At 55.3% G+C, this 16,157-nt stretch overlaps 1 protein-coding gene and 1 pseudogene across 1 annotated transcript; one reads left to right on the top strand and one right to left on the bottom strand.

Annotated features, from left to right (window-relative positions):
• Window positions 1-316: 316 nt before the first annotated feature.
• LOC137917248 (NACHT domain- and WD repeat-containing protein 1-like) lies at window positions 317-5,100 on the top strand (the record flags this gene model as incomplete). Its single annotated transcript, XM_068760067.1, is given in 15 exon segments — window positions 317-520; window positions 588-741; window positions 1,064-1,181; window positions 1,409-1,573; window positions 1,686-1,883; window positions 1,951-2,073; window positions 2,144-2,349; window positions 2,417-2,585; window positions 2,588-2,670; window positions 2,751-2,841; window positions 2,912-3,054; window positions 3,616-3,889; window positions 3,989-4,542; window positions 4,612-4,717; window positions 4,790-5,100. Coding segments are annotated over 15 exon segments (2,899 nt in total), but the record flags the coding sequence as incomplete, so codon positions are not given.
• A 3,751-nt stretch (window positions 5,101-8,851) lies between these two features.
• Window positions 8,852-14,004, bottom strand: LOC137917247 (multiple PDZ domain protein-like; annotated as a pseudogene).
• Between the last annotated feature and the right edge of the window lie 2,153 nt (window positions 14,005-16,157).

Below are 16,157 nucleotides of genomic sequence, written 5' to 3' on the forward strand. Positions count from 1 at the left end.
GGCGTGGCACACACATCAGCCTGAGCAGGTGAGGGGGCGTGGCACACACATCAGCCTGAGCAGGTGAGGGGGCGTGGCACACACATCAGCCTGAGCAGGTGAGGGGGCGTGGCACACACATCAGCCTGAGCAGGTGAGGGGGCGTGGCACACACATCAGCCTGAGCAGGTGAGGGGGCGTGGCACACATCAGCCTGAGCAGGTGAGGGGGCGTGGCACACACATCAGCCTGAGCAGGTGAGGGGGCGTGGCACACACATCAGCCTGAGCAGGTGAGGGGGCGTGGCACATACAAAAAACTTCTCCTGACTTCACAGGGCGGGTCTTCTGGAGGCGGAACTACGTGATGTCATGTCCCTGGATGATGATGTCATCTTTGAGGTGTACAGGTACTCCCTCCCTCCCACACCCTCACTGATTCGTCTGCCCGCCTTCCTGTGGGCCCGACTCAGACGAGACCTTGAGGAACACCTGGAAGAGCGCTGGACGGGCGGGGTCGCCTCCATCACCTTCTCCAACTGGTAATGGGCGGGACCAACGGCCACTCAGGAAAAGGTTCAACGTTAAAGGTCACATGTTCGTGTGCAGGCGAATGTCGGAGGCCGTTTCAGCGCAGTACCTGACGTCAGATCGAAGGGGGCGGAGCCTGAGGAATCTGGCAGAGTACTTCCTGGGTCGGTGGTCAGGGAAGCTGAAGCCAGTGTCTCTGCCGGGCCTGTCGGTGCTGCTCGCCGACAGAAAGGTTCAAAGTTCATTCACTAAAAACCCAATAAATAACAATAATAATAATAAATAATAATAATAATAATAATAACAATAATAATCAATAACAATCAATAATAACAACAATAATAATACATAATAATAAAACCAATAAATAATAATAATCAATAATAATAAAATAATAAATATAATAATAAATATAATAATAAAACCAATAAATAATATAAATAATAATAATAATAAATACTTTAATATCTGAGAATAAACTGAGGAGTTAAATAAAGACATGAAACTGACCCTCCTCATTCACACTTGTTCTGATTGGCTGTGTGATGTCATAGGTCCCGCCCCAGCCTCTGTGGTTTGCTCCAGGATTGGCTAACGTCAGGAAGCTTCAGGAGCTGCCCTATCACCTGCTGCATGCAGGCCTGTGGGAGGATCTCCAACAGGAAGTCATCGGTAATGTTAGCATGAGCATTAGCATGTTCGCACGCGCGGTGTATAGTACACAGTACGCGGTGTACAGTACACAGTACACGGTGTACAGTACACAGTACGCGGTGTATAGTACACAGTACACGGTGTACAGTACACAGTACGCGGTGTACAGTACACAGTACGCGGTGTACAGTACACAGTACACAGTACACAGAATACAGGTCTACGCTCGCCGTGGTGTTTTCCAGGAAGCGCCGAGTGGCTGTTCTGCCAGAGCAGGGTTTGTGGGGTGTCCAGCGTGATCCAGGACCTGGACCAGTGCTCCCAGTACATGGACTGCATGGAGACCGGACTGGTCCGGGACACCCTGGTCCTGATGAAACCCACTCTGGATTTCCTGAAGGGTCACATGGGTCAGTTGTTCTCAGAGAATTCAGTGATCTCAATGAGAATCTAATCCAAGTAAAAACCAGCGCTTCTGTCCCGCTTCTGTCCCGCTTCTGTCCCGCTTCTGTCCCGGTCCAGATATGTCTCTGTTCTACACCGAGCTGTTGGCCAGACTCTGCTCTCTGGCCACGCCCTTCCCTTCCCTGATTGGCCGGCTGGTTAGCCAATGTGAAGACTGGCTGCTGACCAACCCCGAGCCCGTCCTCATCCCGAAGTGCAGTTTCCTGCAGCAGCCAGGGGGGGCGCTGCAGAGCCGCCTGACCGGACTTGATGCGGGTCAGAGACGTAGAACTGAACGAGTCCGTTTGATGTGCAGTCAGGTTACCTGTCTGTCTGTCTTCAGGTGTCCTCTGCCTGGACGTCAGCGTGGGGGCGGGGCTTCTGCTTGCCGGCTCAGATGACGGCGTGGTGGGGGTCTGGAGCCTTGATGACCAGCAGCTCGTCCACTTCCTGTTGGGACACACAGGTGGGTCGATTGATCCTTTACCAATACACGTTATTGATACCGATTGGAATGCGTCCCGCGCGTTCTGTAGGGGCCGTCCTGTCAATCAAGGTGATCGATGACTCCGCCCACTGCCTCACGGTGGCCACGGACCGCTCCCTGAGGAGGTGGGACCTGACGAGCGGCCAGCAGCTTCAGTGCATCCAGGAGGCACTTCCTGCTGACCCCGCCCCCTCTTCGGTACACCTCCACCTGTCTGAGCCGAGCCGTCTGCTCTTCATTTCCACCAGATCACAGGTGCGACCGCCGTTAGCTCGCCGCTAGCTCGCCGTTAGCTCGCCGTGGACAGGTGTGTCTCCTGCAGGTGAGGGTGTGGAAGCTGGACGCCGCCGAGCTCGTCAGTAGCGGGCCGGACGGCGGCGGCGTGGTTCTGGGGGTTCTGGGGGAGGCGGTGGTTTCCCTGTCGGACGGCGGCCGGGTCCGGATCAGCCACCCTGCCGGCGGGACCGGACCCGTGGAGACGCCGCTGGAGGAGGACGTTTGTCCGCCGTCAGCTGGGTGTCGCTACCGAGACACGGGCAGGTGTTTGTGGTTTCTGAAGGCGGAGTCCTGCACCAGGTAGGACCGCACCAGAACCGGCACCAGAACCGGCACCAGAACCGGCTTCACACTCCGGGATCCGTTTTCACTCTCTGCAGATCTCCGGCACCGGCCGGCACGCCGCGGTCCAGCTGGTTCTGGTTCCGTCTCTGCTCTCGGTGACTGAAGATGAAAACATTCTGATGGCAGGTACGGCAGGTTCCATGTTCAGACCCCTTCCTGGCCCGGTTCCGTCCACCGGACTCGGTTCTGTCCGCAGGCTGCGATCGGACCCTGAGCCTCTTCCACGTGGACCCGCTGGACCGGTTCCTGGACCTCCATCACGAGGACAGCGTTCTGTCCGCCTGCGTCTCGTCAGACGGACGGACCCTCGTCTCCGGAGCCGCAGACCAGCTGATCCGAGTAAGACGCTCCTTCACAATAAAATCCCTCCAGCCCCTTCACAATAAAAGCCCTCCAGCTCCTTCACAATAAAAGCCCTCCAGCTCATTCACAATAAAGGTCCTCCAGCTCCTTCACAATAAAAGCCCTCCAGCTCCTTCACAATAAAATCCCTCCAGCTGCTTCACAATAAAGGTCCTGCAGCTCCTTAACAATAAAATCCCTCCAGCTCCTTCACAATAAAGGTCCTCCAGCTGCTTCACAATAAAGGTCCTGCAGCTCCTTCACAATAAAATCCCTCCAGCTCCTTCACAATAAAAGCCCAGCTGCTTCACAATAAAGGTCATGCAGCTCCTTCACAATAAAATCCCTCCAGCTCCTTCACAATAAAGGTCCTCCAGCTCCTTCACAATAAAATCCCTCCAGCTCCTTCACAATAAAGGTCCTCCGGCTCCTTCACAATAAAAGCCCTCCAGCCCCTTCACAATAAAGGTCCTCCAGCTACTTCCACAGCTCCGTTTGGTTCTGGTTCTGTGACATCAGACCTTGTTTTCTGTCGTTATTTTGTATAAACTTTATTAGATCTGGTCGGTGCTCACCGGCACTCTGCTGGACACCCTGTGCGGTTCCGAGGCCCCCGTCACCTCCGTGGTTCTGCACGGCGACCTGGTGATCTCTGCCTCGACGGGCGTGGCCTGGCTCCATCTGTGGAGCCTGAAGTACGACGCCCGACACAAAGCCGCCGCCCACATCCCCGCGGGCTGCGCCCACGCCGCCGTCACCAAAGACGCCAGCCAGGTTTTCTACGTCCGGCAGCAGAGCCAGACTGAGATCATCAGCTGGAACAACCTCACAGGTCGGTGCTGGTTCTGGCGGGTTCCTGCGGGCCGGCGTCCCATCGCGGCGTTCCCACCGGCGTTCCCACCGGCGTTCCCACCGGCTGTCCCTCCCGCAGGTTCGCTGTCCGAGCGTTTGTCCGTCTCCGCTGAGGTCTGCTGCCTGGAGTTGGCGCAGCACAAACGCCTGCTGCTGTGCGGCCTGACCACCGGTACCACCCTCATCTACCCCTTGGCCCTGCCCCAGGAGACCCTGTGCATCCCCCCCCCAGAGAGCCTGTCCAGGGTCCTCTGCATGGCCGTCAGCCCCCAGGAGAGACACGTGGCCGTGGCCTACGAGGACGTCGTCCGTCTCTTTGAGATCACCACCAGAGACGGCTTCCCCCGGGTGGAGGGGCCGCTGAGCTCCTTCCCCTTGTCCCTCCTCCAGGCGGCGCTGTCCTCCATGGCGCTGCTGCCCGATCGCCGGCTGGTGTACGGGACGGGCTGCGGCGAGGTGAAGCTCTACGACTTCAGGAACGGCAGCAGCGCCGCTCTGGAGCCGCATCACAGCAGAGTGACCTGCGTGACCGGCAGTAACTGGGGGGGCCACGCCCTGGTGGGCTCCGAGGACGCCGTCCAGAGGCTGTGGTCCCTGAAGCCGCTGGCCCTGGACCACACCATGGAGTACAAGGTCAGCCCCCCACAGGATAGCGCTCGGCGTCCTGGTTCTGCCGGTCTCTAACGGGGCGTGTCTCTGCAGGGGTTCTACTTCGAGGGCGTTCTGTCTGCCGCGTTCTCCGACAGCGACCAGTTCGTCTTCACGGGATCGCAGGACAGAACCGTCAAAGTCTGGGACGTCAAGACCGGCACGTCCTGTCCTTAACCCAGACAGGGAACTAAGCTCAGGCTCGAATAAACCCGGATCCTGTCCCCAACAGGGACGCTGCTCCTGGTCCAGTACGTCTACTCGCCCGTCGTCAGGATGGTGACCTACAGGAACGGCTTCGTGGCGTTGTCCCAGCAGGGCGCCGTGCTCAGAGAGGTGTTCCGCTGTCCGGAACACATCGGGCCGGACTACAACCCCCTGAGGAACGTCAAGGCTCAGTACCGGGTCACCTCCAGGGAGAAGGAGCCGGACGGCCAGCAGAGCTCCGGCTCGGAGCTGCAGGGCTTCAACCCGGCCCAGTTCAACCTGAAGTTCCTCCACATGCTCAGAACCAAACCCTCGGCCACCTGCCTCATACTGTAGGGCGCCGCGGCCCCCCCCGGGGCCCTGTCCCGGGCCCCGGCACCATCGGGGCCCATGAGTGACCCTTACTTTGCTTTACCTAATATTCACCCATTATTGTTTGTAAATATAGATGTTGCCCCTTTTTGCGCTACTCCCCCCCCCCCCCCCCCCGTCTTAGACACACCTGCACAAACAGGGAAGTTCCAACGTTTGTGGCGACGCCACGCCTCCGACCCGCCGAGTCCACCGAGCAGGAAGCCCCGCCTGCTGGTCAAACATTAACAGGTGATTCAGCAACAACACCTGAGCAGCGTCCGTCGGCTTCAGACGACAGGAGCAGCCATGAGGAGGCTGCTGCTCATTTCCTGTTTGTTGGTGACGGCGGTGACGCCCCAGACAGGTACGGTAGAATCAATCGATCAATCACTGTCAGTGAACACGCGCGTTCTCTTCTGCATGAAAACATTTAGGAAACGTTTTTAATTCCTGAAACGTAAAGAGCGACGCGACACGCCCTGAAGATAATGAGGTCATTATCGTTTTATTGACAGCAATCTAAACCTATTAATAACCCCCAGCAGCGGAAAGCATCTGGGTCTGGTTAGCTAGCAGCTTATTTTAGCAGCTAATGTTTATTGGTTTGTGTTAGCTAATGGTTATTTTTAGCAGTTAAAAGTGTTTTGTTTATATAGGTTAGCTAGCAGCTTAGTTTAGCAGCTAATGTTTTTTGGTTTGTGTTAGCTAATGGTTATTTTTAGCAGTTAAAAGTGTTTTGTTTATATAGGTTAGCTAGCAGCTTAGTTTAGCAGCTAATGTTTTTTGGTTTGTGTTAGCTAATGGTTATTTTTAGCAGTTAAAAGTGTTTTGTTTATATAGGTTAGCTAGCAGCTTAGTTTAGCAGCTAATATTTTTTGGTTTGTGTTAGCTAATGGTTATTTTTAGCAGTTAAAAGTCTTCTGTTTATATAGGTTAGCTAGCGGCTTATTTTAGCAGCTAAACGTGCGTGCACTGTTAGCTAACGCTTCCTTTTAACAGCAACAGTTCAGCTAAGCTAATAGGCTGTGTCAGCGGTCACGCTCGATCACCCTGAACCCTAAAAGTGATGACAGAAGCGTCTGACCTTTGACCTCTGTTTGCTTCGCAGCCCAGGAGACTGAGCGTCCGCTGCCTCAGTGGCTCACCGGCATCATCGCCCTCTGCATCTTCCTCTTCCTCACCTTCGTCACCTTACTGATGAAAAAGGCGTGGTGCGAGGATTCCAGCAGGTCTGTCAGGGGGAGGAGCTAATAGTGTGTGTGTTAAATAGCAATCATGTTTATACAAACATTAATTGAAGTCAATTTTAGAGCTGATTATATTAACGCGACTGCAGGAAGACAACGCCAGCGGCCTCAGAGGTCGCCGACGACGACGGGAACATTTATGAGAACATTTATGACCCCGCCCTGGAAATGTCCAGGTAAACGAGAATCCAGGTGAGCTCTGTCCCGAAGGATCTTTCTTTCTTTAACTGTTTGTGTCTCAGGAGCAAAGAGGAAGAAGAAGAGAAGAACCTGGTGTCTGACGGCCACGTCCAGAAGGTCACTGCCATGTGACGCAGCGCTCGCTCCCTATTGGCTGTCTCCACATCGCCATCGCCGACTCTAAGTCGAAAAATGTAGTAAAGATTTACAGCTGATTTGTTTTGTTGTACCTGTCGCCCCAGCCGGGCGGGGCACACGATGAAGAACTCGTTTTGATTTAATTCCATCTGTAACTTTTTTCTTTTTCAAATGTCCTAAAATTCAGCAGAACATGAGATGATATAGATTATGTATTATTAGTTAGAGGGTGATCAATGTGCTCGATTGAGAACAATAAAGACGAGGAGAAGCAGCTTCCTGTTGATGAATAACTATTTAATGACAAGCTGCAGCTGATCAATGAGGACCATTAATGATTAGTCACCATCACACAGGCGCTACAAGCGTCATGTGACCTGAACACCAGACAGACTCCACCCCTTCACCGTCCATTTATTGTGCTCTAGATAAAAGATTCAAACGATCAGGAAACGATGACAAATCTAAACGAAATAGAAATGATTGATTCCCAGCAGGATCAGAAATAATTTACGAACGACCACATCGTGGAAGAACAACACGTCTAGTTGGAAGCGCATAAAGAACAGCAGCCGCTGTTAGCTTGATTAGCTAAATATCTGAACAGCAGCATCAGACTAGACGTTAGCACGACTCTGTAGCCACGAGACGACGTTAGCACGACTCTGTAGCCACGAGACGACATTAGCACGACTCTGTAGCCACGAGACGACGTTAGCACGACTCTGTAGCCACGAGACGACGTTAGCACGACTCTGTAGCCACGAGACGACGTTAGCACAACTCTGTAGCCACGAGACGTTAGCACGACTCTGTAGCCAAGAGACGACGTTAGCACGACTCTGTAGCCAAGAGACGACGTTAGCACGACTCTGTAGCCACGAGACGACGTTAGCACGACTCTGTAGCCACGAGACGACGTTAACACGACTCTGTAGCCACAAGACGACGTTAGCACGACTCTGTAGCCACGAGACGACGTTAGCACGACTCTGTAGCCACGAGACGACGTTAGCACAACTCTGTAGCCACGAGACGTTAGCACGACTCTGTAGCCAAGAGACGACGTTAGCACGACTCTGTAGCCAAGAGACGACGTTAGCACGACTCTGTAGCCACGAGACGTTAGCACGACTCTGTAGCCACGAGACGACGTTAACACGACTCTGTAGCCACAAGACGACGTTAGCACGACTCTGTAGCCACAAGACGACCTTCAGAACAACAACCAAAGTAATGTTTGACATTACAATCAATCCTTTTGTTCTCTGTTAGCATAGCATCAAATCTGGGTCCCAATGGACCACTGCTTCCTGTCTTTATGCTAAGCTAAGCTAAGCTAAGCTAAACCCACCCCAGACGCCGACCAACTCTGGAGAACAAGAGCTTGAATAAATGTCTTTAAGCCTCGTCGGCTTCCTGGAAGCCTTTTCTGTCTTAAATCTCTACGGTTTACCTCCATGGTATCCATGGTAACAGGAAAACGGGGCAGCTATTGCTCGAGGGGGTAAACCTGCTGTGTGGAAGAGATGTCGCCCCCTTCTGGCAGAGGGAGTAATGACGCATTCACAACCAACGCAAAATGCATTTTCCACATTTGATACCATGAACATGCGACTCAACAGGAGGCGTGAACGAAATTCAGCCGAGAGCCAATCAGAATCTCCGGTTGTCGGCGGGATGTTTACGGCGAGGGGGAGGAAACCGGCCCAGGAGTCACGGCTTCACGATGCGTTCAAAGACATGCTCTTTGTGGCGGCCGTTAAAGTGCTGCAGGTCGTAACCGGACCAGACGGAGGTGCCGAGAGGCTTCTGGCGCTGACGGGGTTAACTCGCTCCGACTGGCTTCACCTGGTTTCACGTTTCACCTGGTGTAACACGCGACGGCAGGGGAGTGATGGCGAGCATGCTAGCACACCCAGGCGGCGCTACACGCGGAGGAAACGGATCACTGAGTTCTAATAATAATGATGCCAGAGGTGAAGGCGGAGCTTCATCCAGGTGAACGAGCGTCGTCTGAGTGGGCGGGGCAACCCCTAACCCTGATCCGCTGAGACGACATGATTCTGATGACCCGTCAGTGATCCGGCGAGCCCGAGGTTGAGGAACCCTTCCCAGGGGTGTGGCGGCGTGTCGGACAGGTGAGTGGCGTTCTGTTCACGGCGTTCTTACGACAGGATGTCCAACGTGACGCTTCCTCTCTGTTTCTTCAGGACGGCGACCGCCTGCTCGTGACTCGCCCCCTGCAGGCTCTCTCCGTTCACCGTCAGGATCTGGTCGCCTCGCTTCAGACGGCCGTCCACCGCCGCCGCGCCCTGAAACGCACGCCGACACGCCGCGTCAGACTCTCTGGACCCGAATCAGAGTCCCTCGCCAGAGGGGTCGCTCACAGCTGTCATGGAGCGGTCCTCGGCAGAGGCCTACAAAGCTACGCGGTTAGCTTAGCATAATCAGATCCGCTAACACCTGAGTGGATCTTAAAACAAGCTAAGCCTGTTAGCATTATAGCATGGCAGAACCCCCCCCACCCCTATAAGAAGTAAAGTTGGTCGGGTATGGAGCTAGCTAGCTAGCTAGCTAGCCTAGGCTAGCATGGTTTTGACCTTGCTGAACACGGTCTTGACGTAGATGGGCAGCTAGCTAGCCTAACCTAGCATGGTTCTGACCTTGACGTAGATGGGCAGCTAGCTAGCCTAGCCTAGCATGGTTCTGACCTTGACATAGATGGGCAGCTAGCTAGCCTAACCTAGCATGGTTCTGACCTTGACGTAGATGGGCAACTAGCTAGCCTAGCCTAGCATGGTTCTGATCTTGACGTAGATGGGCAGCTAGCTAGCCTAGCCTAGCATGGTTCTGACCTTGCTGAACACGGTCTTGACGTAGATGGGCAGGTCTCCATGCGGACTGCCGAACCCTCCGACGACGCTGAAGCCGAGTCCCTCAGAGCCTTTCTCCAGGCTGATGCTGCGGGGCTGTGGCCCCCTGTGGAGGCGGCGCGGGGGCGGAGTCAGAGGACACCTGTGTGTGTGTGTGTGTGTGTGTGTGTGTGTGTGTGCGTGCGTGCACTCACTCGGGCTCTGCTGCAGGTGCGTCCGTGTCGGCCGACCAACTCTCCACCTGAGTGGCGACGGCGCCGATGTTGGTGTCGGCGACCACCTGGGACGGTGATGTCATTTAAAGGCACAGTCCACTAATTCTACACGTTCGGTACTCCGTTACCGGCGATGGGCGGAGCTACCTGCAGGCTGATGTTTCCGTAGCTGTTCTTCAGCACGGTGACGACCTCGCCGTGAGACTGACCGTCCACAGACAGACCGTTGATGCTGACGATCCTGTCCCCCACCTGGACACGCACACAGGTAAATATGCGGCGCCATGAAGGACGGCGTGGAGCTCAGGTCACACGTTTACTCGTTGACCTTCAGTCGGCGTGTTTTGGCTGCGACGCCGTTGGCTTGAATCATGGCGATGAAGATGGGGACGTCCCCCAGCGGGCTGCCCCTCCCACCCGCTACGCTCACCCCGAGGGAGTCAGTGGCGCCCTGCAGAGGGAGAGACACGCCCACTCGTAACGACAGCGGTGACACCATCGAGACTGGACGTTCTGTTGCTACGGTACCCTGGTGATCGCCACGGTCCGCACGGCTCCGCCTCCCGCTGCAAACACAAGCACCGATCAATATATCGATCACGGACAGAACCCGGTGACGCCTGAAGGGCGGCATCCGACCTGCGCTGTTTGAGCAGGAAGTGATGTCACTGCTGGACCTGGCGTCGTCATCGAGGGGTGATGTAGGAGGGGTAGAGGGCGGAGCCAGGACACCTGAGCTCTTTTAAAGACAAACAGCGACATGATCAGTGTGTGTTATTATGGGATGTCCCCCCCCCCCCCCCCCCCCACACACACACACCTGGCTCCTCCGTGAGTGGCGTCTGGATGAGATCCAGGAAGCAGCTTTGAGTCGTCCGAGCTCCAACAGAACCGGACCCCGAACACACTGCAGAACACACACACACGCGCACACACACACACACACACACACACACACAGGCACACACACAGGCACACACACACACAGACACACACAGACACACACACACACACGTAGCTTCTGATGTGACGACCTCATTTAGCATTTAGCATCTCCACACGTTTGGCTAGCATTAAGCGCTAACATTCTGACCGGGGGGGGGTCATCCTCCGGAGACACTGACCCACCTGTCTGGGGGTTCTGATGACCTGATTGATCGGATCATATCGGGCCGGGTCTTAACGATACCTTCAGCGTGGCGGCGACCGTTTCCTGGGAGGCGTGTCTCGTATCGTCTCTGTTGACCGACAGGATCTGATCGCCCTGCATGAGACGGCCGTCCAGCTCAGCAGCGCCCCCTCTGACCACCTCAGATATAAACACCCCGCTGCCACACCTGCCGCACACACACACGCGTCACGCCGAGTGTCGTGGTCGGCCCGCGTGCCGCCGGCGTGAAGGCGGACCTCTTCTCCACGATGCTGAGTCCCAGCCCTCTGCCGCTCTTCTTCTGCAGCTCCACCTGGAAGAGGTCCAGGTTCTCGTCGTCCCGGTACCGAGCCTCGTCCCTCAGCACCGTCAGGCGGACCTTGGCCGACGTCTGACGCAGCGCAGCGATGGCCTCCTCGTGGGTGGCCCCGCGCAGGTCCACGCCGTTCACCTGGACACGCGAGAACACACGAGAACACACCTGAACCTCCGGGTACCGGGTCCAGATCCCCCAGCATGGTCGGACCGGACCACTACCTGGAGTATCTGGTCTCCGGCCCACAGCCGCCCGTCTCTGGCTGCAGCTCCTTCTTCATACACCTCGTGGATCACGATGGCGTCCTGGTGGGGGGGGGGGGGGGGTGAGGATCTGGCGTTGGGGCGTGTGTGTAGCGTGTGTAGCGTGTGTGCGGTACCAGCTGCGTGTCCCGGCCCCCTACGATGCTGAGTCCCAGTCCGGATCCCCCTTTGCAGATCTCCAGTTCGGTGTCCTGGCCCGGAACCACTGAGGAGGCGTGTGATTGGTTACACACGGGAGGGCTGGGGGAGGGGCTTCAGACAAACGTGTGTACCTCTGTTGGCCGTCTGCAGGTCTGGACCAATCAGCGGAGGAGACGCTCCCCTGCAGGCCTGAGATCAGATCCAGATCCAGTTATTGATCGGTAGACAGAAATCAATCAGGAGACACCTGTCCCTACCTGCTGCTCCAGAGGTGCCCCTGAAGCCCGGAGGTCCTCCTCTGGAGACTCTGAACGGATGTGAGGACACCTGCGGGGACTCAGGACCGTCTTGGAGGCGTCTTCCTCGCTCAGACTCTGGGGGGCGCCGTCGCTGCTTCTGTTCTGTTCTGCTTCATCACTCGTGTCGTCCTGCAGGAGGACCCAAAGACCACGTTACATCGGGGTCAGGGACACCCCTGGAGGACGTGGGGGGTTTCTTTGGGGGGGGGGGGGCAGTTTCTAAATCTATAACCGATCAATAACATCCATCCCATCAGGGATCAGGGGCGGAGTTCAGGAGGAAGACGAGTCGACTCACAGGCACATCGGATGATGGGTGGAGGGTCAGGCCTTCTGGGGGGTGGGGTCTAACTGTGGGGGCGGAGCCACCAATAGGAGTCTGACAAACAGAAAAGGAGGTTGATTAAACTTTATTTAATCTTTGGATGGATAACAGAGACAGGGACGGGTGTGGACACCTCAGCGGTCACAGGGCCGAGGACGGGGGGGGGACGGGGAGACGAGAAGGGAGGGACCGCCATCTGGTTGATTGCATCTTCACATCTGGGGGGCGGGAGGGGGGGGGAGAGGTTAGATTTACCTGTGTCTTTGTGGGACGTGACGTCAAACAGTGTTTCTGTAGAACGGCTAACGCTAGCTGTGGCTAACGCTAGCCCTGACGGGTTAGGTTAAAACCAACGGCTAACGCTAGCTGTGGCTAACACTAGCCCTGACGGGTTAGGTTAAAACCAACGGCTAACGCTAGCTGTGGCTAACACTAGCCCTGACGGGTTAGGTTAAAACCAACGGCTAACGCTAGCTGTGGCTAACGCTAGCCCTGACGGTTTTCAGCATGCCTCAGTCCTACCTGAGCAGGGTGAGTTTCACCTTGGAGGCGGTGCTCTTAATGATGGCTGAGGCATTCTGGTGGCTCCGCCCATAAAGGATCTGGTTGTTGATCTGAAGGAGAAAGACTTGCTGATCATCACTTCCCTTAAAACACGAGGAACAGCAATCGTCTGACTCAGGGGCGGACCCGGTGACACCCGACACCAGCCTCAGAGGTCAGTCCATCACAGGGGAGTCACCTCCAGCAGCTCGTCTCCGACCCGTATCCGCCCGTCTCTGGCGGCCGCTCCTCCTGGATGGAGTCCCACCACGAAGATGCTGAGGCGGGACCGGTCCACGTTCCCTGCCAGGCTGAGACCCAAACCCTGGCGCTCCTTGTCCAGCTCAATGCAGAGCAGCTGGCCTCGCAGCTCCCCGTAACGCTCACACCACCGCCCTGCAGGGGGACCAGGAGGACACGGGTGACCCGGCAGAACCAGAACCCGGACTCACGACTCGGTCCCGGTCCCAGAAAGACGCGACCAGGAGGCAGTGACGACTCAGCTGAATGGGATGCAGCCGACGGTCGGAGGACGAAGGGCAGAACCAAACAGAGGTCCCCCCCCCCCGTCCCCCCCCCCCCCCGTCACTTCCTGCAAGCCGTGACGTTAACATGTCCAGTAATCGATCGATCGATCGATCGGGGCCTGTTCAGCCGCTAGCACCCCGTAGCCATGCTAGCACCCCTCTGGACATTTCGCTGAAATCCCTTTCATCTTTAATTCTCTTTGATGCATGAAGACGAAACAAACATGTCAACATGCTAGCTGCTGGAACGTCCCTCCACAGCGGCGCCACGCTGCCCTCTGCTGGCTGCTGTCACCCGAGCCTCATCAGCTTCACGTCGGTCCAGTTTTGATTGTGAACTGGATCCAGACCCTGAACCCGGCACGGGTCCCAGTCCCTGAACCCGGCACGGGTCCCGATCCCAAAGGGAAGGCTGAGTAACCCCAGCTGACACAAACAGGCTAAAGGTGACCTCTACCTGGACGCCACGCACCGGCAGCCCCCCCCCCGGAACGCACCAGAACACGCGTGCAGAGAGGCAGCGACTCACCTGGAGGCAACATGGTCCATGCTCCAGTCCTGGTGCCCCCCCACACCGATCCACATCAACGGAAAGCGAGCGAGCGCTGCTCTGGTCCCGAAGCAGAGGACGAGCAGCAGCTCGGCTTCCTCTCTCTCCCCAGTCATCTTCACCCCTCCTCCTCCTCCTCCTCATCATCATCTCCCCTCCTCCTCCTGCTGCTCCATCCTCCTCACCCTCCGTCTCTCCCTCTCATCCTCCTCCTGTTAGCATACACAGCCACACTTGCTGCCTGTTTGCTGCCTGATGAAGATGAAACCGAACACTCTGGATCTTTTAATCCCGCCTCCCTCCTGCAGCCAGAAAACAAAGATCCTCCAGGAATCCGGTCCGGACCTGTGGTTGGTCCTGATGATCTGGTCTGAGCCGCAGAACCGGCTGCAGACGTGCTAACATTAGCCATAGAGGTAGCTGCAGACGTGCTAACATTAGCTTCAGGGCTGGCTGCAGACGTGCTAACATTAGCCATAGAGGTGGCTGCAGACGTGCTAACACTAGCTTCAGGGCTGGCTGCAGACGTGCTAACATTAGCCATAGAGGTAGCTGCAGACGTGCTAACATTAGCTTCAGGGCTGGCTGCAGACGTGCTAACATTAGCCATAGAGGTGGCTGCAGACGTGCTAACACTAGCTTCAGGGCTGGCTGCAGACGTGCTAACATTAGCTTCAGGGCCGGCTGCAGACGTGCTAACACTAGCTTCAGGGCTGGCTGTAGACGTGCTAACACTAGCTTCAGGGCTGGCTGCAGACGTGCTAACATTAGCTTCAGGGCTGGCTGCAGACGTGCTAACACTAGCTTCAGGGCTGGCTGCAGACGTGCTAACATTAGCTTCTGGGCTAGCTGCAGACGTGCTAACATTAGCTTCTGGGCTAGCTGCAGATGCCATGGGCAGGTTCTCTGGGTGGATTATAGCTACAGTTCAAGCAGAACGACATGTCTGGAACCAACGAAGAGAAAACAGCAAAGCGAAGTGAGAATATTTCATGATGTGAGTGCAGTAAGAATGACCTGCTACTTTAGCTTAGCTGCTAAATGTTACTAGCATCAGAACCACCATAACTGCAGAGCTCTGGATCAACTACAACCCAACTCTCAACTGTCAGGCTGTCGCTAGCATGCTAACGTTACCGCCTCCGCTAATCAAAGTCCTGATGGTTTAAATGTAAACCCTTTGGTGAGAACCGGACTGAAGGACCGACGCTTTGCTTTGATGAATAAAAGCTTATTTTGAAAGAACCTGCCTGAGACTTTGTTTTGGTGGGTTTGAACAGGAAGTGTTTATTCAGTAAAAACAACTTTATATTGTTAGTTCCGGAATATTACAAAGTGAAAACAGACACTTTTAACCCCGTTTTAAACGTTCTCATCAGTTCAGACCTGATTAAATCCGGTTTCCGTGCTTTTAGTTTAGTTTCTTTACGCCATTATTTTTCCTTTATTTCCTGCGGAGACTCTTAACTTGAAAATCAGCAGCGTTTATAAAGACGCATCGTCAGCTGACTTCCTGTTAAAGGAAAGACGATGAAGAGGAAATGAAGAAGACGTCCTTCACCCAACAGGTCACAGATCCCGCCCACAAACACCAAACACCAATAAAAACAGCTGCAAGTAAGCTCCTCCCACACGCAATTAACCCCGTCCACCAGCAACCCAGAACCAAAAACCCCACCCGCCCGCTTCAAAGGCACCAACGAACCAAACGCACCCAGACCAGAGGGAAGAAGAGAAGAAGAGAAGAGCCAACGGTCCAGAGAGGAGAGACGGAGAGAGAGAAACACGAAGACGTCGTCCACTCTGAGCCGAAACCGACCGACGGACGGACGGACGGACGGTTGGTTCAAACGAGGCCTGCAACGACAAAAGACAAGAATTAACCACCGGAAACCAACTTAAACTAGTCTCCTCCTCTTCAGGTGTTTTAAACTAGTCTCCTCGCCCGCCGGTGGATTTGACTAGTTACCATAGCAACTACCGTTCCTGTCTGACACCCTGCTGGACGGAGTGATTGGACCTGACGCAGGAGGAGGAGGAGCTTGGCACTACTTCCTGTGGTGGATGAATACTTAATGAGGGCTGGCAGCAGGAGCCAGAATAAACCGAGGCTGTTGTTCTGTGCTAACAGGCTGACGGCGCCACCTAGAGGCTAAATGAGAAGGCTGCTCTATACTGCCCCACAGAGGCAGAAGGCAGAACTACAGCAAAATGAACAGACTGCTCTATACTGCCCCACAGAGGCAGAAGGCAGAACTACAGCACAGGG

The sequence above is a fragment of the Brachionichthys hirsutus genome, unplaced genomic scaffold, assembly GCF_040956055.1.
Source record: "Brachionichthys hirsutus isolate HB-005 unplaced genomic scaffold, CSIRO-AGI_Bhir_v1 contig_1245, whole genome shotgun sequence".
Classification (NCBI taxonomy): domain Eukaryota; kingdom Metazoa; phylum Chordata; class Actinopteri; order Lophiiformes; family Brachionichthyidae; genus Brachionichthys; species Brachionichthys hirsutus.